The sequence below is a fragment of the Balaenoptera borealis genome (genome assembly GCF_965194805.1).
Source record: "Balaenoptera borealis genome assembly, chromosome: 16".
In the NCBI taxonomy this organism is placed as follows: Eukaryota; Metazoa; Chordata; class Mammalia; order Artiodactyla; family Balaenopteridae; genus Balaenoptera; species Balaenoptera borealis.
The window spans coordinates 682,416-706,583 of NC_138872.1; the positions used below are offsets into that span (position 1 = coordinate 682,416).

Sequence of the window (24,168 nt, forward strand, 5' to 3'; positions counted from 1 at the left end):
CCAGCCTGCTGGAGGCGCCCCACCCTCCACCCTGTGGGGCCCCACCCGGCCATGTCGCCCAGCCACACGCACCCGTGCCTCTGCGCCTCAGGCTAGGGACGTGCACGTCCAGACTCATGGCCTTCCTGGTGCGGAGGGGGCCGGGTGACACGGCCACCGAGGCAGTGCCTTCTCCTTCGCCCAGACTCGGAGCAGCAGCTCGAGGGGCCAGCACGGGCATCTAGACGTTCACAGGAGATTGTGGAGGTCCCACCCTGCTCCTTCCCCTGGGTGGGACACGAGGGCACAGCCAGCTAGCGCTCAGACTCACGGTTCTCTGAGCGACGCGGAAGAACTGGGCCACATCTCTGATGACGTGGCCGAAGCTGTCATACACCTTGACGTGGGGACGCACCCAGGAGGGCAGCTGGGCTCTGGCGTCCGCGGAGCTGAACCTGCAGGGCGGTGGGGCCGTCATCCCGGGAGCCCCACCTGCCCCGGAGCCCAGCTCCCTGGCAGAGTCACCAGGGGGAAGAGCCGGTGCCCGGGGCAAGGGCTCTGGCCCGAGACTGCAGCGGTGGCAGGGGTGGGGGGGCCTGCACCTGTGGTCGCAGAGGAAGACAGCCCCGTAGTCATGGCGATGACGGATCACCCGCCCGATGGCCTGGTTCACAGCCCTGGACGCCTGCTGCCGGTACCAGTCGTGCCCGGAGAGGAACTGCGGGGCCGGGGCGGGGGGTTGGCTCAGCCACGGGGGCTTGAGCACCACCTGCCCACCCTCAGCCCCACAGCCTCTCACCTGGTCCCGGGCCCCGTTCTGGCCCTTCATCTCATCCAGGAACTGCATCTTGAGGACAACTCGGGGGTCCATGCGGGGCGGGTATGGGAGGCCCGTGACGATCACTCCACGGCCATTCGCGTCTGCGAAGTCCAGCCCCTCGCTGGCCTGGGGGGCAGCGGGCACTCTTTTCCCCCATCTGGCTCCACTCAAGCCCAGGACCTTCCCTAAGGGCCCACCCGTGCCTGGACCCTCCCTGCCCCACGCCCCCCGGGATGCGCAGGGTGGGACAGACCTCCAACTTTGAACCAGGCTGTACCTGGGGTCCACCGCTCCCAGGACCCCATGACCAGCTTCTCATTCTCAGAAGCTCCTCTGGCCCACCTGCCCACGGCCCACACGTGGGCCCCAATGCCCACCCTAGGACCCCAGGGCCGGTCCCTACAGGACCAGGAGGGCCACACCCTCCTGTATCTGCTGGACGTGGGGCCTGAGGGAGGTGACCGGCCTCTCCTGCCCACGGTGCAGCCCCCAGGTCACGAGCCCTGAGCCCCCTCAGGCACAGGCTCCAGGCGGGGATGCGGAGCCAGGTGTGTGGGACCCGGACCTCGGGGGCCTCACCTTCCCCCGGCACACAGCCAGGAAGGCGGCCCCACTGGACCCGGGGGCGGCGACTCTCGTGTAGAAAGCCTCCATCACCTGGAAGGGGAGGCTGGTCAGCCCGGCCTGGCCCCTCGCCTCCTTGAGCAGGACCCCAGAAACCACCCTGCGAGATGAAGCGCCGTCCGGGCCAGGAGGCAGGCCAGCAGAACTGCAGCAGCATCTTCGTGGCACGGGCTCCCAGGCTGACCCGGAGCCAGCACCCAGTGCCTGCTTGCCGTGCCCAGAAAACCCAGGGGCCCCGGGGCTGGGGGGTGGGGGCAGACTTGCTGCCATCGTCCCCAAGCCCAAACTTCCTAAAGGGCCAGCAGGACCTTGGCCACACACACCCCAGGGCTGGCCTGAGCCCAGGGCAGCCTGCAGGGCAGGGGGAGGGAGCCCCGGTGACCCAGACCTCCGAGAAGCCTCCTTTGGTCCTCGGCTCCACGAACAGGGGTTTCAGGACCTCCAGCTTCCTGGCAAAGTCACGGGCCTATGGGAGCAGGCAAAGAGGGGACGCCCGTCACGCCTTCTCAAAGGCACGCGGCCGGCCTTGCCAGACCCTTGGCTGTTTGGGGCTCCCTCCCGCCCCCAGAGGACACTGGAAGGAGGGACTCACCCGCCAGAACGCCAGGCTTTTCTCCATGACGGGGTAGGAAGGGAAGAAGACCAGGAGCCCGTGCGGGACCACACGGGCGATGTTGCCTGCAAGCACCGTGGCCTGCGTCAGCAGGAGAGGATGTCCGCAGAGGGCCCCTCCAGCCCCTCAGGAAGACCAGGCAGGACGGGGAGCGGAGCGGGGGTGGGCGACCTCGGAACGGGGCAGAGGCCCAGGAACGGACAGCATGGGCACTCACCCAGCGCCTTCCCCAGGGACGACAAGCACTCGTCAGAGAACCTGCAGGGAACCGGGGGGCTGTTGCCGTGAGGGGCCTGGCACTCGGCCACCCACCTCGCCCACCAGGCCCCCTACCGTTTGTCAAAGGCGGAGCTCAGCTGGGCTCCGTCGGGGCCTTTGGGGACAATCCCCACCCAGATCTGGTGCTTGTCGATGACGTGTGGGTTCTCCAGGCAGACTGGGAAAGGGCTGGAGGGAGGCAGGGGGTGGCCCCTGTGAGATCCTGAACCCCCAGCATCCCGGCAGCCCAGGGCGGGGGGGCTGGCTTCGGGACCCCCGCGGGGGTGCCAAGGGGCAGCCCTTACATCTGCATCTCCAGGGTGAAGGAGGACACGGGGGCCAGCGTGCCACTGGTGAGGATGAGGGTACGGACGCCCTGGCGGACCAGCTCACGCATGCTGTGGCCAGGGCTGAAGCACCAGTAGCTCAGCACCTTCCCTGCGGGGGGCAGGGGCACGTGTGTGAGGCCCAAGCCGCCGGCCCAGCAGCCATCGTGTGTCCCCCCAGGCGGTGCTGGGCCCTGAGGCCCAGGTGCACAAGTCTCGCCTGGGGGGCCTGCCCGCCCTCCCTTGGGGTCCCAGGAGCAGGAAGCAGACCAGAGAAGCCCGCCAGCATCCTGCGGCCGAGGGAGGGGGATGCTGAAGTCACTTCCAGAGAGGCCAGCCTACCCCAGCCCCAGATGTCCTTGTGGCTCAGTGAAGAGCCAGCCCCCCTCCCTACACTCCGGGTGGGACTGCCGAAGAGGGAGGGGCGCAGGCCCACAGCCCCTGGAGGCAGGAAGCCAGGGGCAACGTCCTACACACGTCCAGCCCAGCCAGGGAGGATGCCAGAGCACGGCCTGCGGGCAGACACGCCGGCCCTCACATGCGCTCCCAGCAGCTCCGGAAACCGGAGATGGAAGAGCACAGCGGATGCTGGAAACGTGACTCTCGCATCCGACCGCGTCACAGGGCAGCAGGAACGCTCCCCAGAAAAGAGCAAACCACGTTCCGGGACCACAGAAGCCTTTTCCAACTTCCGGGACGGGACCTGCCCCTCGGTGGGGAGGATGGAGGCGCGGCTCGGAGCCCACGCTGTCCTGGGCCAGCCCTGCACCAGCAAGGACAGGAGTGACCACAGAGCACGCTGCGGAGCCACGAGCCCGGTCTCGGGGCGCTCTGGCTTCTCTGTCCAGCAGGGGTCTGAGGGCAGGCCCCGGGCCAGCGGGCCCTCGGAGGTCTTTCACTTTGACAGCTCTGACTCTTAGAGGGCAGGTGGGGCGTCACCTGGAGAAGGCTGGAGCGACAGGCGGCCGGGAGCCCGCAGCTGGACGGGGCCCCGCCCCAGGGGGAGCATGTCCCAGCGACCCGAGGTGCCGCACCTTGCTTTCTGGCCGCCGTGGCGTTCCAGGCATCTGACCGCTGAGCTGTCCTCCGGTGACCAGCATCAGGGTGGATGTGCACCTGGACAGGTGGTATGGAGAGGTGTCCTGGGCCCCACTCGGGAGCCCCCATCCTGGAGGCAGCCCCACCTTGTGGGACTGAGACCCCGGCCCGGGAGCCCCCATCCAGGAAGCAGACCCACCTTGTAGGACTGACACCCCGGCCCCACCATGGAACCGGGGCCTCCTTCAGCAGGGTCCACGCTAAACACGATCTGAACGGCAGAGATGAGGGACAAAGTCAGCAGGACATGCCAGAGGCTGCCACCCCTGCCGAGTCGCTCCCACGCAGGACAGATGGACACTCAGGACACAGCCACCACCTGCCCCTGCTTCCAAGCCAACAGCGTCCCTGGGGCAGGACCCCAGGCTGAGGAGCCGGAGCTGCCTGTCCCCTCCCCTCAGGGGCCCCGCTGCACTGGAGACACAGCCGCCCTGCAGGCCCCTCCTCGGCAGCCAGTCGAAGCCTCTCACGGGGACCGGGCCCAGGTCAGCCGCCCGCCCTCTCCGCTCTCCCCAAGGGCTGGGTCAGGGGCTAGGGCAAAGGAACCCCGTTCACACCGAGAAGTAATAGGATGAAATTAATCCCTAAATAAAATAAGCGGAATTGTATTCTTAGCCAACGCAACAAGCCAAGAAAAAACCACAAGAGGGATAAATATGGGGGCAGAAAATACAACACACTAGACGTTACAAACAACAGGACCATCTACTTAGAAAATCCAGAAAACCAAACAACAAACTTTTAGAACTGAAAACTTAGTAAGATAGCTTCACACAAGACCAACAAATAAGTCAATGCTTTTCTCACACACAAGCACCAGTGAGTTAAAAAGACCCCTTTCACAACAGCAACAAAAAGTATGTAACGCTGGAGATAAAGCAAGAGACAGACGTCACTTCCTCCGGAACAGTCTGTGAGGTCGCCCTGGAGGAGAGCCGGACCTCTGGACATCACAGAGCCCCGGCTCTCCCCACAATAACCCGAACGTCCGAGGCATCCCGGCCAAAGCCCAGGAAGCTCCTCACAGAAAGGGAACAATCTGACTCTGACACTCGGCTGGTGGAAACAAGGCCAAGACACGTTCAAAAGGGACGGCGTGTTCCACAGCCCCGCGTCGTCACGCCACTCCCAAGCGCCTTCTGCTGGGTTAGAGGCTGAAGATGAGGCCACGACTTCCACCCAGCGTCCGTGAAAACAGAGAAGACCGGCACCACCGGCGCGCATGGGCAGAAGCCTCACCCACCAAGTCTTCCTACGAACAGGAAAGGCCTCGGGAGCCCAGATCAGCGGCCTGTTCTCAGCAAACTCCTGCCAGGCCCAGGGGATGTGGGCGCGTGGCCAGGAGGAGCTGCGGGCACCCCATGGCCCTGCACGTGAGGGCCCAGACGCACGGCCTGGGGGTGCAGTGCAGCCTGTGAGGAGTAAGTTCCAAGGCGAGAGGAGCCGCGAGAAGCACTTTCATTGTCCAGACGGCAAAACACCTGGCCTCGCGATTCACCAAAGTGTCTGCCTGCAAGGGCGGAGCCACACACACTGGACCTGATCCCGGAGCGGAGGCCACACCGCCTGGTGAGGCCCCTCTGGGGCCATGGCTTCCTCTGCAAAGCCCTGCGTTGTGGCCCCAGAGCGGCCCTCACACCTCAAGGGATGGCCAGGAGTGTCAGACAGCGGTGTGGCTGCCCTGTGTCCGAGTGCCAGACACAGGCGGGCGGCGGGGGAGGAGGTGGCAGGCACGGGTGCAGCCGTAGCCCTGGGGGCGCCCGCTGCAGCCTCCCTCCCCGGCCGGGGCTCTGCTGCCTGCCCACGGCCAGCTCTGCACTCCACCCTGGGGGCTCCGTCCCATCTGTGAGGCGGGGATGGGGCTGGAAGGGCAGCCAGGGTCACGGAGAGGAAGGAACATTCTAGCATGGCATCCTGCAGGCCCGGGCTCTGTCCCCCTCCTCCCATCACTTCCTGCCGGGGCAGCGAGCGTCCCAGGCCTCTGCCCCCCGGGGCGGTGACCCACCGTTACTGCTGGGTCTCCAGGGAGTCCCGAGCCCCAGCTGCGGCCCCCCGGCCCTGCCCTGGAGGCCCTGCCCCTGCCAGGCGGGCCCTCCCTCCGTGGCGCCCTCTGCCCGTCCTCCCGCCCTCCTCACACGTCCCTGCAGCTGAACAGGCCAGCAGGCCGGGGCGCCCTCGCTTCCAGGCCTGCACGGCCCCCTCCCCTCCCCGACGCCCGTTTATGGAGCGGGTTCCTCCCTGCTCCATCCTCTCTGGAACCCAAGCACCACTAACCCCATTGGTTTGGAATTTCCCTTGGCAGCTGCTCTAAGTAGCCCCTGGCGGGTGACTCAGCTTCCCCTGCTGCCCAAGCTGCCTACGGGCCACGCTCACTCACCAGCCTGTCACATCCCCTCCAGCTGGAGGGAGTGTGGGCCGGCAGGTGCTCATCCCACACCCACCGTGATGAGCACCTGTGGGTGCGGCCAGGGGCCCCGCGGACGGCGCCCTGCATGGCCGACCGCAGGCCCGGCGGGCAGCGTGGAAGGGGTCGTGCAGCCGTGGAAGCACCGCGAGGGGTGGGGAGAGACAAGGAGGGGGCGACAGAGTGACGCGCTGGCGGGCAGGTCACCCAGGGCCTCGAGCCCACTGAGCCCTGCCCGCAGCCAGGCGCGCCCCACCGTGACGCCGCGCAGCGCGGGCAGCCATGCCCACGCCACACGGGGCCTCGGGTGCCCCGGTTTCCCCAAGGACCAGCGGCCGTGGAGGGGCCTCTGAAGAAAGGCCCAGCGAGGCGCAGGAGGGGCTGGACCGCCTGGAACCATCACACCGGCCCTCAGCGGCCAGCTGGGCAGCACACAGCGAAAGGAAGGCGGGCCCTGGCCTGTCCACTTGAGCTGAGGAAGCAGCTCAGCTGGGCCCGAGGGGGACAGCTGGACACACGGGACGGCACGTTAGGGGCAGGAAGTCGTCACGTCCAGAGGCCCTGAGGCGTGTGACAGCCCCCCTGGTCGCCTGGCCTGGGGAAGGTGGGGTCTGCGTGTGGCAGAGGAGGGGCTCGGTGAGCCCTGGAGGCTGCCCCTCCCCCCAAGCGGATCCCAAAGCCCAGACTGAGGCCGGCCTGGCCCAGAGGACGTGCAGACCACCCAGTGACTCCAAACAGCAGCCCCAGGCCCCACCTAATGGGTGTGGACGGGACACACTCACCCCTCGTCTCAACGCCCTCTGGGCGAGGCTGGCCCGACAACACAACAGGGGCTGGGGGACAGAGTCCATGCCCCCCACGCCGGCACGGGCTTCTGCATTAACTTTCCCCTGCAAATCTGTGTCAGCAAGAAACTGGAGAAAAGGCGGCAGCTGGCTGGGCAGGAGCCGCTGGGCCTGTCTGAAAACTGGAGGGACCTACCAGACTCTCACCCTAAGCGGCCCCGCTCCCCGCCTGGCTCCGCCCTCAAGGCCTGCGGCGGGTGCTCAGGGCGAGAGGAAACCAGCCCTGCGGTGCTGACTTGAAGCGTGTGCTGGGGGCGCCTTGTTCTTCCCCAAGTCTAGAATCCACAGCAGCTCTGCAGAGCGAGGCCCCGCCAACTTCCATCAGGAAAGGAGAGGAGACACCCCGTCCACGCGGCAGCGGTCCCTACCTGGATGACGTCTGCCAGCTTCTGCAGCCCCGCCGTGCTGGTGAACAGCCCCGCACCTGCGGGGGCAGCGGGTGCTGACCGTCCACTGGGCTCTCCAGCCCCCGTGTCGGCTGAGGGGCATGCCCTCAGAGGACAGCTCACCCTGTCTTCCCAGTGGGTCTCCCGTGGGTCAGTGGGACAAGAAGAGAGGCTCTGCAGCCAGGTAAGGCTGGGGCTGCCCAGAGCCCAGGAGCATGGCAAGGCTGGGCACCCCCGGTGAGACCAGAGGGCTCCGTGGCACAGCCTCTGGGAAGCAGTCCCATGGAAACCCTCTGGGCAGAAACAGAGCACAGGAGATTTGGGGGAGAGGATGGTGGGGCCTACAGCTCACTGACCCACCCAGGCTCCTCACTGCTCTTTCTTAAAAGGGGCTAAGCAGGGAAGACCGCTCTTTATAGGACACACGCCACCAAACATGCTAAGATCTCAACATCCGAATCAGAAAGGCAGCTCCATGGGCCAAGTTCCCGTCAGGCTGCGCCCTTGAGTAAGGCGTCAGCCACAGGGCGCAAGGCGGCCGGGGACTCACGTCCTGCCAGGTGTTGGATGATCTGGTCCAGGGAGTCAAGGATGCAGCCCTTGGTGTGAAACGTTATCTGGGCTTCGGCAAACAGCTCGAAGATGTAGCTACGAGGAAAGAGGCAGCTCAGGCCTGGCAGGAGATTAGGCTGCACTTTGGGAACCTAACAGCCAAAAGCATTTTAAGTTTCCTTCACCCAAAAGCAAGCTCTGAGCCTCCGGGGAGGCCCAAACCTGGAGGTGAAAGGCCTCTCCCCTCAGGAGCCCCGGTGGGGAGGACAGCGGCCTGCATGAGACCGGAATACCCAGAAACAGGCCTGGGCTCGGGGCTCGGGCCCCGCAGGGAGGCCGGGAGGTAGTCATCAGGGCCCCCCTGAAGTGGTGGCTCTGGGCAGGGCACCGAAAGGGCAGTTCTGGAGAGTCGGGGGGGGGGGGGGGAACGGTGTGCAGTGGAAGCTGCAGAGGAAGCCCTGCGGGTGTGGGAGCCAAGGAGGCGCCAGGGCCATTTGGGAAGCAACCGGGCCCTGCGAGGGCCTGAGCAGAGCGGAGCAGATGGGGCTCAGGGACAAGGCAGGCGGCCCAGCACTCCAGAACATTCCAGAACATTCCTTGCCTCGACAGACCTGGGCCTGGGTCCCAGCGCAGCTGGCAGTGGTGCACCGAGGAGGGTGATACCTGCCCCAGGCCACCATCCCACGGGGAACAAACCCCGCGACTCGGAGGCCTGTGGGACGTTCAGAACGTTCCAGGCGACTTTTCGTCCTAACAGAAGGTGGCACGGAGGCAGGAGCCTCGTTCTAAAAGGCAACTGCAGTGCAGACAGAGGGGTGAACCAGAGGAGAGGGTGGCGGTGCCGACACTCTCAATGACCAAACCCTCCCGGGCCTCCAAGATGGAAAAAGACTCTCTGGATTGTGACCCAGTGACATTCTAGGCCACGTGGGGTAGAATGCTGCAGGGACAGAGCCCGGCACACCCGCCCTGCTAGGTCCCTCACCTCCCAGGCTTGGTGACACCGCCGTCACCTCCAGGCAGCTCCACGGCGTCAATGGCCCCCTCCAGGCGAAGCAGGATCGCTGTGGGGTTAGGGGCTCTCAGGGCGGGGCTGTGGGGGGCAGTCCACGGCAGGCGGGAGGGGGGCGCACTTACTCTTCAGCTTCGCGAGGTCCTCCAGCTCCAAGTTCAGCCCTGGGCAAGGGAAAGCACAAATGCACATGTCTGCATCCTTCTAATTCCACCACCCCGTCCTAAGGAACCAGGATGCTGGTGTGGAGGGCAAGACACTGACAGAAGAGGCTCTGAAATCCACACGGCTGGAACTTGACCTGGAAGCAGCAGCCTGAGCTGAGGGGGGCAGTCACCTTCAGAGACCCTGTGGACATGCACATGAACGTGGTTCTGAGCTGCGTTTTCCTGATGACCAATGGGCTCCTTTTTACATGTGCATATTGGCCATCTGTGTATCTTTCAAGAAGTGTCTATTTATATCTTTTGCCCATTTTTCAATTGGGTTGGGTTGTCTTTTTGTTGAGTTGTTAAAGGTTTCCTCCCTATTCTAGATACCAATCCCTTATCAGATATGTTATTTGCAAAAAATTCTTCCTGTTCTGTGGGATGTCTCTGCTTTCTTGATGGTGTCCTCTGACGCACAAAAGTTTTTGATTTTGTTAAGTCCTGTTTATCTATTTTTTTCTCTGGGTGCTTGTGCTGTTGGTGTTACTTCTAAGAAGCCTCTGCCTAACACAGGGTCACGGAGATTGATACCTGGCTGAATAACCCCACTCCTTAGGTGTGGGCTGTGCAGAGTGACCTCCGTCCAAAGAGAACAGTGTGGAAAGGAGGGGAACGAGTAACTTGGAGCCCCTGACAAAGCCGACCTCAGCTGGCAATCAAGGTCATAAGTCACGCGGAGTTGACTGCAGGGACCTGGATGCAGTACAATGAGGCGGGCCCTGTGCATCTGAGCCCTTCCTCCCCAAATCCCACACCCCCGTACGTCCAGGGGAGAAACGTCACACAAATCCAAACCCCAATGAAGGGGCATTCTACACAACGTCAGGGCAATCCTCCTCCAAACCACCAAGGGAGGTCTGAGAAACTGTCATGGACAAAAGCAGCTAAGGAGGGCTTCCCTGGTGGCGCAGTGGTTAAGAATCCGCCTTCTGGGGGCTTCCCTGGTGGCGCAGTGGTTGAGAATCTGCCTGCCAATGCAGGGGACACGGGTTCGAGCCCTGGTCTGGGAAGATCCCACGTGCCGCGGAGCAGCTGGGCCCGTGAGCCACAATTACTGAGCCTGCGCGTCTGGAACCTGTGCTCCGCAACTAGAGAGGCCGCGATAGTGAGAGGCCTGCGCACCGCGATGAAGAGTGACCCCCGCTTGCCACAACTAGAGAAAGCCCTTGCACAGAAACGAAGACCCAACACAGCCATAAATAAAAAAACAAATGCTTAAAAAAAAAAAAAAGCTGCTTTCAAAAAACAGCCATAAAAGAAACTTTAAAAAAGAAAAAAAAAAAAAAAGAATCTGCCTTCTGGGACTTCCCTGGTGGTGCAGTGGTTAAGAATCCGCCTGCCAATGCAGGGGGCACGGGTTCGAGCCCTGGTCCGGGAAGATCCCACATGCCACGGAGCAACTAAGCCCGTGCGCCACAACTACTGAGCCTGCGCTCTAGAGCCCACGTGCCACAACTACTGAAGCCCGTGCGCCTAGAGCCCATGCTCCACAACAAGAGAAGCCACTGCAATGAGAAGCCCGCGCACCACAACGAAGAGTAGCCCCCGCTCGCGGCAACTAGAGAAAGCCCGCGTGCAACAAAGGCCCAACACAGCCAAAAAATAAATAAGTAAAATAAACAAATAAAATCAACATAAATGGCAAAAAATGGAGTATGAAATGAAATATAAACATAACAAATGAGCTTAAAATGAATAATATGACCACAGTGAAGCAGAAAGAAACAACCCAAGGAACCTCTGAAAGAGCGTTTTCATTCTGTGGTCACAGACCAACGACAAAAAGGACGTGAACAAACATTAAACCTACTGAGTAGATGTTCATTTATCGTGGGTGGGCTGGCAATTCTCAAACAACTGTCTGTGGGTTCTAGGATCAAACAAGTAAGTACGATACTGAGAAAAAATGGAAGCTCGTTTTCTCACAAAAGGCGTTACGAACATGGAGAGGGAGGAAAGAAGAAGGAACCGCGTGGTTCTGGACTAAAACTGGGGCGGGCGAGAGCGTGAACTCACAATCCTACGCACACGGGTGTGGGGGTGAGCGCGTGAGCACGTGGGCCCACATGCTGACGCGGAGGCGGAGGGTAGTACAAGACCTCACACGGAAGATGGGAGGATGAGAAGACTCATCATTCTGCAAATATTATGGAAATCATTAACTCAGGGACGACTCATTACTGGATGCCACAAATGACTTAAGAATCACAAATGGAAAAGCAGTGACTTCACAGCAGAAACACCCAGCAGCCATCACGTAACCAGACTGAAGTTAACATCACCAATGTCACCTGCGAGACGACGCAAGTCCGCGGTATTCCCACCAAAATTCAAAACCTGACTCCAATCATGAGAACACAGCAGACAAATCCAAACTGTAGGACAGTCGACGAAATAACTAGCCTTTCTCTTCACAGGCCCGGAGACCACGGCACCGGGCAGAGGGGTGACACGGAGTAAAGGCGCCAGGCTGGCAACCGCCCTGAAGGAGGCAGAGAAAGAGGGAACCTGTCCACTCAGTGGGGGGCTGGTCAAATGGGGCAGAGCATCGGCCGCGGGGTCTGGGGAAGGCACGCAGCAGCTGTAGCAAGTTAGCTGCGAGCTGGTGAGAAAACAGAAGATGACGGTGTCAGGACAGGACATAAGACATGAAACAACAACACGAGCCAGGTTTTCTAAAACTCAGAAATGAAGCAACAGAACTCAGACACAACTAGGAGAAAAAAACACTTGAGAAATAAAGATTAAATTAGAAGAACACAAAAGTAGATACATGCCACATCATCTTAAAAGAAACAGATGGTGAAAGGGGGGAATTTTTATAAGTCAAAGAAAAATAGAGACAAAAGGATTTGAGAGAGTGACAGGTTCTGAACTCAGGTGGAAGAGACATGACATGATCCCTGGAGCAGAAACCGAAGCCAAGGCTGGGCCCTGAGCGCTGCCGTGTGGGACAACATCCCCCCCAGGTAAGAGGAGACTTGGAACTACAGGCTGAAAGAGCTCATCGTACATCGATCCGGAAAATCAACACTGAGACAAACTGCAGCAAAATTACTGGGCTTTAAAAAGAAAAAAAAGTCCTAGAACAACATCCAACTTTAAAAGTAAAAGACAATTTTAAAACAGCAAGGTTTATGATGCATGTGACTGCCAATCAGAAAATCCATTCCTAGATACGCCCCTGGAGAAATGCTGACCTATTTACTCAGGCACATGCATTCGGGGTCGAAAGCAGCTGACTCAGAAATTCCCATCGCAGGTAAAGACGGTGAAGCCAGGACCGTGCATCCACGAGGACACCTAAGCAGCAGAGCACAGCGGGCCAAGGGACCCGGCCCGAGACCCGTCCAGGATGGCTGCAGAGTCAACCTATTTTCGTGGTGCTGCTACTGCCGCTACTGCTATTCCTACTGATACACGATTTGCCTTTTTCCTTCTTTCTCTCACAAATATACAGTGTAGTTTCCCAGAGGCTGATACTGGTCCCCACATATGTCCGTGTTCTAATCCCTGGAACCCACGAATAGGTCAGCTCTGCGGCCAAAGGGACCTGCAGATGCAACGGAGTTGAGGACCCTGAGATGGGGCGATAATCCTGGATTATCCGGGGTGGCCCTAAATGGAACAGCAGGGTCCTTACAGAAGCATAGGAGACCGAAGAAGCAGAGGTCGGAGACGTGGGGTCACAAGCCAAACAACGTGGCGCCTCTAGAAGCTGTAAAAGACCAGGAAACGGATCCCCCTCTGAAGACTCCAGAAGGAAGAGCACTGCTGGCCCATCCTGGGCTTCTGGGCCCCATGAGATAATACATTTGTGTTGCTTTAAGCTAAGTCTGGAAATTTCTTTTAGCAGCACTAGGAAATGAATACAGCCATGATGTGTAGTATCACATCAGCCCAAAGCAGGAACAGTTACGAGATCCAATTACCTTGTATTAAGCCAGATATTAAAGAGATTTGCAAAACTGAAATAATGCCACTCTTCTAATTTTTAAAATATAGTTATTTTTCCAAAAAAAGTGTTATTTATGTTAACATGTCATGGATTGAATTGTGTCCTCCAGAAAGCTATGTTCAAATCCTAAACCCTGACCCCTGTGAATGTGACCTTATTTGCAGATATGGTCAGTCAGGATGAGGTCCTAGAGGACTGGGTTGGGCCCTCCTCCAGTGACAGGCGTCCCTATGAGAGAGGACACCGTGCGAAGACGGAGCAAGGCGTCTACAAGCCCAGGTCGGCCAGCAGCTGCAGAGCTGGGACAGGGAGGCCTGGTGCACATGCCCCGGGAACTCACAGGAGGAGCCTCCCCGGCTGACACCCAACACGTGGACGTCTGGCCCCAGAACTGAAAGGAGAAACCTCTGTTGTTGAAGCCTCCCAGCCTCTGGTACTTTGTTAAGGCAGCCCTAGGAAACTGACACCTAACTGTTCCTTATTTAGTTGTTTAGTGTTTACTTCTAATACACTAATTATCCATAGACGTAACTCACATAAACAAAGCTCAGTAAGTTTCAAGAACGTAAAGTTTAAAACATAAAGGGTCCTGAAGCCAACATGTTTGAGAACTTCTGTGCTAAACACACAAAGCCGTTTACAAACCCTCCCGTCCCCAACACAACCTGTGAGCGCGTCAAAGGAGGCCTGGAGACCCTCGCAGAGGGGGCGGAAGCAGGCGGCCTGGCGGCAGCAGGGGCCTCCGCGCCCTCTGGAGTCTGTCCACGTGTGTGACCGTAAAGGGACCGGGAAGCTGAGGCTGTTCACGCCCCGCCCCACACTCGCGTGAAGGACACGGCGGGACGTGGATGACGTCCACAGGGCAGGGCGCAAATGCTACGAACCTGCAGCAACTCGACGGTAGAAACGCTTGCTACAAAGTGGTCTGGGTGAGCAAAAGGTGGGTTCCTAACACTAACAAAGGCCATGCAGAATGTCTGGACAAACTAACTGCGTCCACCAAAGATTTCTACACACACTGCAATCACTGCTGCGAAAGGAAAATGCGGGACATGACTCTCTGAGCGTCGCTCCTGTGGACGATGCCCGCAGGTCATTACAAAATGTTGTTGCGGCTGACACCCTTGGTTTTCACTTCTATGCAGTAGAGGCAAGTTCACACCCCCGGGGAAACGGTGAAAAGGACTTGAGAAAGTGCTGACTGGTTGGGCGGTACCCAGCCCCCCAGCCCCATCTGTGAGGCCAAGAAGACTCTTACAGAGACTGGCGCTGCCCCTGAGGCCGACTTGAAAGAAGGGCCCTGGGCGGACGGGCCCCTTGTCTGGTCTGCGGTCCCTGCCCGGAGCGCACCTGAGCCAGCGGAGTCCGCGCTGAACTCCGGGTGGAGCTCGGTCTGCTGCGCCACCTTGGTCTGCTCCTGCAGCACCTGGTCTATCACGTCCAGTCCCGAAGCCACGTCGTGGGGCGTCAGGTCGAAGGACGCGGCCTCCTCACACATCTTCTCCTGTGAGCCCAAGCACACCCGTCACGGCGCTCCACGAGGCAGAGGTGCGGGGGGCAGAGGGAGGGGAAGCAAGAGCCCCCCAAGCCCCACCTTGTGTTCTCAAGGCTGGGTCTCAAACTGGCCCAGAGACGGATGTCTGGCCCAGACAGTGTTTGAAAACAATTTTACTTGAGCTGCCTACATTTTATAGTTAGAAAATTTCCCGTTAAACTCTAGCTTCTAGCTTCTCTCCAAAGCCGAATCTGGCCCATGGGCGCACCGTCCCCATGGCAACAACTGCCTGGAACCCAGCGGGGCTGAGGATGCCAGGCTCCCCAGGTGGCCTTCCTCCAGTGCTCTGGCCAAGGCCCAGCACTCCTGGAGACGTGGTCCTTGGGCCCCGACAGAGGCCACAGGACGGGGGTGGCAGGGCGAGCGGGCAGCAGGGAGGCAGCAGCCGGGGACAAGAGGGAAGAGAAGGAATGGGATGGCAGGAAGGGCCTGGGGCTCTTGCGTGCAAATGGCAGGCCCAGGCCGGCAGCCCACCTTGCCCAGTTTTGCTTGGTCCTGATAGTGGGACGCGGGGGTCTGGACAGAAAGGCCCAGCTGTTGTGCGCAAGAAAGTGGGCAGGAGGAAGGGGGTGTCGGGAAGGCCACCCAGACACTCACCACGTTGTGAGCTTCGTCGAAGACCACGACCGTCCCCTTCAGGTCGATGCCATGTGCACGGCGGCTCTACAGCAAGAGAGGAGGACGCCAGGCTGGGGCTGATGCTCCCAGGCGGCCTCGCGGGGTCCAGCTGGAGAGAGGGACATGGACCCCGGCCGCGCGGGGTCCCCTCACTCCTACCAGGCCACACACTCCCAGAGCTCAGAACGAGTCACAGCCCCGGGCTGGTGAGGGGCTGGTCTCTCGGCACCAGCCTGTGGCTCAAAGCGAAGGTCTGATCCCAGCACGGCTCTGCCGGCCCCTCCCGAGCCTGGGACACGCCCTGCCATCAAGCACCGTCAGCTACGCAGGCCGAGGCCTTACCTTGGTGTCCAACAGGTAGTTGTAGGGCATGAAAATGATGTCGGCCTGCTGCTTCAGGTTCCGAGACAGGTAGTAGGGGCACAGCCTGGAGGGGGAGGAGGTGCTGGGGCACGGCGCAGGCTGGGAGGGTTCCCCGGGGCACACGCGGGCTGGGGCCTGGGGCAGCGGGAGGGCTTGCCGGCCACCCCTCACGCCATCAGTTTTCAATCGTGTGAGTGGGTCACCCATTTAAAAATCTACAAAAACAAAAAGACCAAGCCTGATGCTGGACGGGTGGATGAGATGGTGAGAAGCAGGACAGTCGGGCAGGCGCCACCACGACTGGAGCCCTGGAGCTACGAGGTCGCAGCCAGCGTCGGAAAGGAGGGGCAGTATGGGGGGGGACGAGCTGGGCGCCCCAAGAACAAAGGCCCACCGGGCGGGGGCAGGGGGCTGGGGGCTGCGAAGGAGCGTCTCACTTCTTCCATTACTGCAGGAAAGAAACGTACCCGCCTCTGCACGTCGAGGAGGCCCAGCCCTGGGGGGGTTACCTGTGCCTGGTCCCGCTCCTGACCAGGTCCTCGATGTCCAGGATGGGGCTGGCCAGCTCCTGCTCCAGGCTCTTCTCTGGGGACACGGGCGGGAGTAAACACAGGCTCTCTGGTCCACTGAGTCCCGGGACCACGGGAGGCACCCAGGATGGAATGGCTCCTGGCAACAGGCAGCCCCTGGGGAGGGCACCAAGCCTAAAGCGAGTCCCAAGGGAGCCCTGCTCTGTGCCTTGGGCAGCTGCAGGCCTGAGGCTGAACACCAAGAGGAGACCCCGGGGTGGGGTGGGGTGGGGGCCGGCCCTCAGCCTGTCACTGCCAGACGCTCTCCAGGCCGGGCGGCTCCCATGAGCCCCGGGGCACCTGCCCTGCAATCAGGCTTCAGTCTGGCAGCAAGTCCCTTCCTCTCTCGCTTCACCTCCCGCACAAGAACAAGCCCATAGTCTCCCTCTAGAAGGAAGCCAGGCTCCACACGGCCAGCAGCAGGAACACTGAGCTGTCACTGCCTGTGCTGCCCGGGCAGGGGTGCAGAGCCGGGGCCAGGTGGGCAGCAGGCGCAGAGCCCACCTGAGGCCCCGCAGCCCCGGGGCCCCTTCCTCAGGATGCAGCCCCGACAGGCCCCACTCCCTGCTGGCTGTGTGTTCCTGGGCAGGACGGGCCTCAAGAAGGGACACGGGCCCCCCAGCTGGGCCCGCAGGAATCGGCCAGGGAAGCGCTATAACCCAGCGACGCCCAGGCCTGTCCCAGCGGATGGGAGCAAAGGTCTCCTCTGATAAGCACCCAGAGTCTCAGGGCAGCCCCATGTGGACACAGGTCCCTGGCTCCCAGCTCCACGGGGGCAGGTACCAGACCCAGCCCTTAACTGCACAGACCAGAACACAGAGGCCCTCAGCAGTGACTGCCCCCAGGGTGCCCCCCCCCAAGACAGCAGGCAGGGGAAGGAAGAAGAGCCATCCACTCAGCAGCACCATAGCAACAGACCAGCCAATCGGCACGCTCCGCAGCAGGCCAGCCCCAGAGCTCAGTAACCTACCTGGGGCGAGGGGGGATGTGGAGGGGGGGCGAGGAAGAGAGGGCAGTCAAGAGGAGACAGTGGAGAGGAGGGCGACGGGCCCGGCCGGGCCGCACTGCTTGCTCCCCGCGGGCCGCGGCCAGGCAGGGCTCCCGCTCTGCACGCCTCTCAGACCCCTCCTGGGGTCTCTGCCCACTCCTCTCCCCCTCCAAGGCCTGGGCACCTGCTGGAGACACCCCACTGCATCCCATGGGTCAGCTGGCAAAGGAGGCTGAGACGGCCAGGGTGCGCCGGTTTACGGGGAGTGGACGCCCTCGATGAGCAGGCAGAGAGAGCACAGCAGAGCAGGGGCGGGGACTGGGGAGGGGACAGAGGCCGGAGCCAGCAGGCCAGCTGGGGCAGCCCCTGCTCTGCCACGCAGGGCCTGGGGCAGCGGGGGGGGGGGGGCCTGCAGCCAGGGGCCCCACACGCAGCAGCTCCAAGGGTGCCTCCACCGTGGACGGGAAGCTCCCCCCAGCTCCCACCGCTCCCCTGGCCTCCTGGCCCCTCCCGCCTCAAGAACTCTCCAGGTGAGGTGAGGGGTGCTGCAGGTGAGGGGCAGGACCCTGCAGGTGAGGGCTGGTCCAGCAGAGAGGGTAAGCTGGCCACTCCAAGCTGCTGTGGAAAGGTGGCTGGAGCGGTTCACACCCAAACTGCTCTGGCCTGTGGCCAACAGGACACCTGGAACCCCCTTTGCCAGGGACAAGGACGGGGAAGGCAGCCACAGTGCAGCAAACGGGGGACGGCTCCGTCGAGCATCACGGGCCTGACGCCAGGGCCCGTGGGAAGGCAGGACTGAGGGCAGAGGGCCGAGTAGCGGGGGGACGAGGACAAGAGACCAGCCTTCAGGTGACCCGACACCCACAGGCCTGACGCTGACGGGGCAGCAGAGCTGGCGGCCAGCAGTCTCCAGCCCGGGGCCACGACAGCTGCCACAGGCCATCCTCAGCCTTACACTTCACTGCTGTCCTGAGGGTCCTTGGTGCCACCAGACCAAGGGACACCGCCAAGGGGAAGGCGGTGAGGAACGAGCCTGGGACCCTGGGTCCTCGCCCCAGAGGCCAAGCCGTGCAGCCCTACCCACAGCCGGCCCGCCGGAGCCCAAGCCGGCATCAGGCAACCCCCCTCCATCTCTCCAAGGGCGCTGGGACTCCCAGTTCAGGCCTCTGGGACTGTACTGCTGTCCTGACCCGCTGCCTAGCACAGGCCTGGCCCACTGGGGTTGCCCAGCCTGAGTAGACGGTGGCCTGTGGGTCACCAATGTGAACACTCCAGGGCCTGGCTCACCGCAGGGTCTGAGTCCCAACCCTGAGGCAGGAAACAGAACCCTGACCCCACAGAAGCGTGACCCCCGCCCCCCCCAAGGCCACACAGCCCTGTCTGGAAAGGCCACACAGCCCTGTCTGGAAAGGCCACACCACAGAGAAGCCTCTCTGCCATCACCTGTGGCTCTAGAAGTCCTGACAGACACAAAGGACAGCCACAGGCGGAAAAGCAGGAATCTGGAGGCAAGGGCACCAGTGCCGCCCCACTCTGGGCCCCAAGAAAGTCAGTGACAGGAGACAAAGGGACCCCCCCTTCACAGGGCCCTGGGCACCTGCGGTCACACCACCACGCCGCACCTGGGCTGGCCGTTGTCACGAACACTGTGCTTTCCACTCTCATCCGTTTCTGGATGAGGCTGGAGGCGTCACTAGGAGGACCCCAGGGGCTCAGGGCACGTCACACCCACACAGTGACAGGATGCACCACAGAACCAGCAAAGGGAAAAACATGTGGAGGAGCTTCCAGAACCCCCTCCCTGGCTGACTCCCCCAGAATGAGCCGAGACCACGAGTGAAATGCTCTCCAGAGACCCAGCGCCCAGGGGGCACTGGGGGCCGCTCACGTGGGCACCCCTGCCTGGCAGGCGCCCAATTTCCAGCCTTCCAGGAGGGAGCACGTACTCTGCACAAACCACGCTGTTTGCACAGTTCAGGCCCTTGCTCGGCCCCACCGCGTGAGCTCCTCTGCACGCACGCCAATGTTGATCAGGAGACAGGGCTCAGGCACCTCAACAGCCCAGAGCGGGAGGCAACCAGGCTGGAGCACCGAGGGGCAGGAGCCAGCAGCCCAGGAGGCCACTGAGCCCAGCCCCCAGAGGCGCCCAGACTCCACTCCCCCTGCAGCGCGCCCTCCGTGGGCAGGAGACACCACCCCAAGCCCTCTCACCTTCCACGTTGTTGTAGAAGTGACAGGAGCGACTTGCCACCTTCTTGCGGCACAAGTGGACCTGGGCGAGGACGAGGTCTGGGCTCGTGTGACGGCCGAGCGCTGCCCCAGCCCCAGCCAGGCACCCCCTGCCAGCTCCACCCGCGCCAGCTCTTTACCCCTCTGTCCCCCAGGGGCACAGCTGGGGGCTCTAAAGCCCGGGCAGCACCCACGCAGCAGCAGCAGACCCACCAAGGCCAGGGTGGGCGCCCCAGGAGCCCACCTGCATGTGGTTACTCTCCTGCTTCTTCACCTCAGGATGGATACACAGCTGCTCCCGGGAGCCCAGCACACACACTCGGGGCCTGGTGGAGGAGACGGTTGGGGGGCCCAAGGATCAGAGCGGGGGGCCCCAGTGCTGTCCAGCGGCAGGAGCCACGTGGGCTGCACCGGGAGCCCAGGGAAGCTTGGCTCACACGCCCGCCCGGGCAGCCAGAGGGAGTGGCTGGGGCGGAAATCCACCCCGGGCTCGAGAGGGGCTTTCACCGCGGCACGGCCCGCTCTCAGTCAGCATCCAGGGCGAGCAAGGAGGCGAGGCCGAGAGACTGGGGCAGGCCTCGGGGAGACCTTGCCACCTGCATGCTCCCTCTCGGGGGAGGCCGGCGGGGAGGGGACACCAACTCCCCTGCGGCAGTGCTGGGGGCTCCGACATGGGGCAGGGCCTCCCCCCGCGCAGCTGCCCTGACCCACGCCCACAGCTGACACCCCGATGGCTGCGAGGAGCTCAGGGCATGAGCCTGAGGTCAGGGCGGCAGCCCCACAGCCAGAGCACAGCGCGCGCCCAGGGTGGCGTCCAGGCAGAACACCCCCGTGACCCCGAGGCAGGGGTGGACGCCGCCTGACCCACCGGTAGGAGGTGTTCCGGAGCTCCCTGATGGCCTGAGTGAGCTGCGAGTGGGTCCTGGAGGCGTAAATGATCTTTGGGACGTCCGCGTAGCACGCTGCCCGGCACAAGGGAACAGGACAGGTCACGGCCCACGTGTGCAGTTAACCCGAGGCACTCAGCTAACTCGGCCCGGGGACAGCTAAGCATCGGATGCCCGATACTCGCTACAGGAAGGAGTGCAGTGGGTCTCTGCAGGGTCCTCACTTGGCCAGAAGGCTCTGACCCTAGGTTTACAGCCAGGACGGCGAGAAGTGACGTGGCAGCTACAACCCCCCTTCCTTCCCCGCCTCCCCGCCCGGGGCCAGGAGAGGGGCAAAAAGGGGCATCACCTGGGACATCTCCTTCCGGGACAGCGTTCCCCCAGGACGCCAAGGCGCGGTCAAGGAAGAGCTCCCCTGACGCCCTCTCGGCAATCCTGCGGGCAGAGACAGCATCTCGGAGGTGCTCCCGCCAGGCCAGCGTGCTGCAGAGGAGACAAAGGGTCTTCCCCGTGCCCGTGGGGCTCTCCAGAACGCCGTTCACTTTCTAAATGGGGTGGGGAACAGGGTCACGGGGAAGCAGGGGCAGGCTCCGCAGGCCACACAGCCCACCTGAGGCAGGTGGCTGAGTGACAGAGCGTCCCCCCGCTCTGCCCCCACTCAGCGGGGGACGTAAAATGCCGCAGGACCTCTCCACTCTCAAACCAAGAGCTGTAGATCAAACCAGGTCTCGTTAGCAAACAATTTACAGAGCATTACCCAAAATACCACGGTATTTTCCAGTCTAATATAAACAGGAAGAGGACTAATTAGGTGTCAAGCCCCAGAATAGGAGTTTGATTCTGTATCCAAGCAGTTACACTACCTGAACGGAATCTGACGGCCTACACAGCTCTCAGCCGGTAGCCTGAGTGGAAACCTGGGCAGACACAGGCATGTCTGCAAAGCTGCCGCAGGAATGGGAACATGGGCCCAGCTACAGAGGCAGCCCTCAAGGGCTGGGGGCTTGGGCAGGGTACAAGAGGGCATGCCCAGCAACCCAGCAGAAAGCAAGCTGCACCCCCTGAGGTTTAACGACCTCCCCTAACGAGGGCTGGCGCCCCCTGCCCCTCTGTGCGAAATACTTCCTCCAGCCCCTCAGCCGGCTGCTGCTCGTCGCTGGGCCTCAGCTGACATTCCATCTGCGCAGAGAGGCCCCCAAGGCCTCTTAAGCCTATCACCTTATGTCTTTCCTTTCCAGCACTCGTCACCGGCTAGAATTACCTTTTTTGTTTATTTGTTTAGCATCTCTCCTACCCCACCTAAAACATGAACCCTATTTATGGTTGACTCCCACATCTAGAAGGGTAGCTTCACCAGTAGGACCTGGCCGGTGTAAACAGGACGGTGCACGTACATTAGGTCTTGCTGAGGCTCTACCCACTCTGACCCATCCCCCGGGGACAAGTCCCTCAGTCTGCAGCCTCACCTTCTGCAGACACTCCAAGACCTTGCTCATGTACTCCTCTTGGCATTTGTATGGCTGGAAAGGGAAGTCCACTGTCACCCCATTCAGGGTTATCTTGGGCATGCTGGCCTACTCTCGGTCTCGGGCGGACACAGAGGATGGCTGAAACGCAGGCTGTGTGGGTCTGCGAGACAAACCCCCCTCTGAACATCTCAGGGTCTCAGCCGCTCCAGGTAAGTTATGCCAGCCTGTGCCGCTGGGACACGTTCTCCACGGGAGCCCCTACGGCAGAGACGGGAATGACAAGACTGTTTTTAGCGACCCTTTCCCGAGCGCCAGGCCACTTCACCAGTCCCCTCAGGCAGTGCCTCCGCAGACAGGTCCGAAGGCGAGCCTGTGACATCCTGTCACAAGGAGCTCGGAGAGGTGTCGGCCCTGCCTTGTTCTCCCGCCCCAGGCAGCTCCACCGTGCTCCGGGAGAGACGACAGGAGAGGGGCCAGATGCAGCTCCACGTGCTCCACCCGCAATAACACTGCATTGACCTCCGCCAGAGCTTGAAGGGCCACAGTTCCCAGCGGAGCCCCCCCCCCCCAGCCTGGGCCGGTCGGGACCCCCCGCCCCTGCGGCTCCCAACCCTCCGCTCCACGGGCCAGCCCCATCCCTCCCAGGTGGGCAGCGAAAGAGCACGTGTGCTGCTCTGACCTGGGACGCGAATCCGTACGGCGCCCAGCAAACCACAGCCTCCCGAGGCCTGGTCTCGCCTGGACACTCGGACTAACAGCCCCGCGCTCCTAAACCCCACCGGGCCGCCCTTCCCGCGGGCCCGGCCCCTCCACGAGCGCGGAGCCGGGCACTACGCGCCCCACAATGCAGCGCGCCAAAATCGCCTGCGCGCGGCCCGAGGGCTGCGCGGGGCCTGCCGGGAGTTGCAGTTGCGGAAGCCGCCGCTTGGGCACAGGTTCCAGTGCCAAGGTCTCCGCGGGGAGCCTTCCACGACCGGGACCCCCAGGACTTTGCCCCAGTCCGTCAGACTCACCACCACCGCGTCCTCAGCCGGCAGCCGGTCCGACCTTGCGGGCTGAGGCGCGCAGTCATCCCTGAACGCGCTGCACTTCCGCCCCCAATTCCGGTCCGTTGCGCAGTGCTCCGGCCGGAAACTGGTCCCTTCCCTCGGGGTCCGCGCTCTGCTGGCGCGCAGCGTTCCACGTCCCACCCGCCCCTTCCGTTGACCCTGAGCCCGGTAACCGGCACCTCCTCGCCCGCGGGCACGAACCTGGGGTCCCGCCGTCTCCTCCCTCCCCACCAGGTCTCCATTCCACTTCCCGCCTGGGCCAGGCCCCCTCGGACAACTGCCCGGACAACAGCACAGGCCTTCTGACAGGTTTCCTGTGGTTTCCCCCCTTTTCTCGAAAGACCCAGAGGTCTTTTTAAGACTTGAGTCTGAGCTGATCACTCACCTTAAATTTCGCAAATGGCTACCCCTTGCCCGTGACTCGGCTCCTGAGAGCCCCACCAGCTCCTCTCCTTACTGTCCTCTGGGTTCAGCCGCTTTTCCGGTCAATGTCCCCCACTGGTCAGGGCGGGACCTCTGAATCCCCAGCACCCAGCACCAGCTGGCAGTCAACAGGGAGGTTCCAGGGGTCTTCACAGCTCTGTGTGGTCAGAAGTGTTTGTCTATGGACGTCCCTGGTGGCGCAGTGGTTGAGACTCTGCAATCCCAATGTAGGGGGCCTGGGTTCGATCCCTGATCCAGGGAACTAGAACCCACATGCATGCTGCAACTAAGAGTTCACGTTCCACAACTAAGGAGCCCATGAGCCGCAACTAAGGAGCCCGCCTGCCGCAACTAAGACCCAGCGCAACGAAATAAATAAATATTTTTTAAAAAAAGAAGAAGTGTTTGTCTAGGTGACCCCAGCATGCCCCAAAGAGCACCAGGAAGAAATTGACGCTGAAGTGACAGCCCACAGTCGCTGGCAAGGCTGATTTTAGAGGGTCTCGTGGGCTGTTTAATGTCCAGATGTTTTCCTGCTGATGGCACCTCAATGCCACATGAGTGTCTAGGCTGATGTGTGTGAGATCATGCTTGGGGAAGCCCCTGGCACACACTGGCATCCACCCACACCCACTTGTTCCAGTGAGGGGACAGTAGAGTGTCTATCTCAGCAGGGAGCTTGGAGAAGAGGAGACCCGGCCACACACTTGCTGAATGCTCACTAGGCACACATTTCAGTACTACCATCCATGCAGGCATTAACACGGTTGTCCTTCCAACGACCCCTGAGATAAGTGCTTTTATGATCCACTCCTTACAGGTGAGGAAAGGAAGCACAGGCTGGGGTGGTTAGTAGATTTCCCAAAGACGGCAGCAAGTCCCAGAGCCAGGAGTCCCACTCTTCACCTCCACACCCCCCATCTTCTGAGAGTAA

At 61.8% G+C, this 24,168-nt stretch overlaps 1 protein-coding gene across 9 annotated transcripts in view; it reads right to left on the reverse strand.

Moving 5' to 3' along the window:
- RTEL1 (regulator of telomere elongation helicase 1) overlaps nucleotides 1–22,902 on the reverse strand; it is a 28,201-nt gene extending 5,299 nt beyond the window's left edge. For 5 of the 9 annotated variants that reach the window (XM_082360657.1, XM_082360661.1, XM_082360662.1 and 2 more), the window contains exons 1-26: nucleotides 22,776–22,902; nucleotides 21,760–22,020; nucleotides 20,643–20,838; nucleotides 20,275–20,368; nucleotides 19,651–19,732; nucleotides 19,389–19,449; nucleotides 16,130–16,205; nucleotides 15,600–15,684; nucleotides 15,237–15,302; nucleotides 14,435–14,588; nucleotides 9,043–9,081; nucleotides 8,891–8,969; nucleotides 7,904–8,001; nucleotides 7,336–7,391; nucleotides 3,858–3,929; nucleotides 3,655–3,736; nucleotides 2,600–2,732; nucleotides 2,370–2,483; nucleotides 2,254–2,294; nucleotides 2,016–2,101; nucleotides 1,812–1,889; nucleotides 1,379–1,456; nucleotides 779–925; nucleotides 582–697; nucleotides 311–434; nucleotides 2–220 (exon numbers count right to left, since the gene is read on the reverse strand). In XM_082360657.1, the coding sequence (XP_082216783.1) occupies nucleotides 2–220; nucleotides 311–434; nucleotides 582–697; nucleotides 779–925; nucleotides 1,379–1,456; nucleotides 1,812–1,889; nucleotides 2,016–2,101; nucleotides 2,254–2,294; nucleotides 2,370–2,483; nucleotides 2,600–2,732; nucleotides 3,655–3,736; nucleotides 3,858–3,929; nucleotides 7,336–7,391; nucleotides 7,904–8,001; nucleotides 8,891–8,969; nucleotides 9,043–9,081; nucleotides 14,435–14,588; nucleotides 15,237–15,302; nucleotides 15,600–15,684; nucleotides 16,130–16,205; nucleotides 19,389–19,449; nucleotides 19,651–19,732; nucleotides 20,275–20,368; nucleotides 20,643–20,838; nucleotides 21,760–21,861 (2,478 nt within the window). In that variant the 5' untranslated portion in view covers nucleotides 21,862–22,020; nucleotides 22,776–22,902. Of the gene's footprint in view, nucleotide 1; nucleotides 221–310; nucleotides 435–581; nucleotides 698–778; nucleotides 926–1,378; nucleotides 1,457–1,811; nucleotides 1,890–2,015; nucleotides 2,102–2,253; nucleotides 2,295–2,369; nucleotides 2,484–2,599; nucleotides 2,733–3,654; nucleotides 3,737–3,857; nucleotides 3,930–7,335; nucleotides 7,392–7,903; nucleotides 8,002–8,890; nucleotides 8,970–9,042; nucleotides 9,082–14,434; nucleotides 14,589–15,236; nucleotides 15,303–15,599; nucleotides 15,685–16,129; nucleotides 16,206–19,388; nucleotides 19,450–19,650; nucleotides 19,733–20,274; nucleotides 20,369–20,642; nucleotides 20,839–21,759; nucleotides 22,021–22,441; nucleotides 22,607–22,775 lie in introns of those variants that run through there. The other 4 variants (XM_082360660.1, XM_082360659.1, XM_082360655.1 and 1 more) reach the window with 3 other exon arrangements.
- Nucleotides 22,903–24,168: the final 1,266 nt, after the last annotated feature.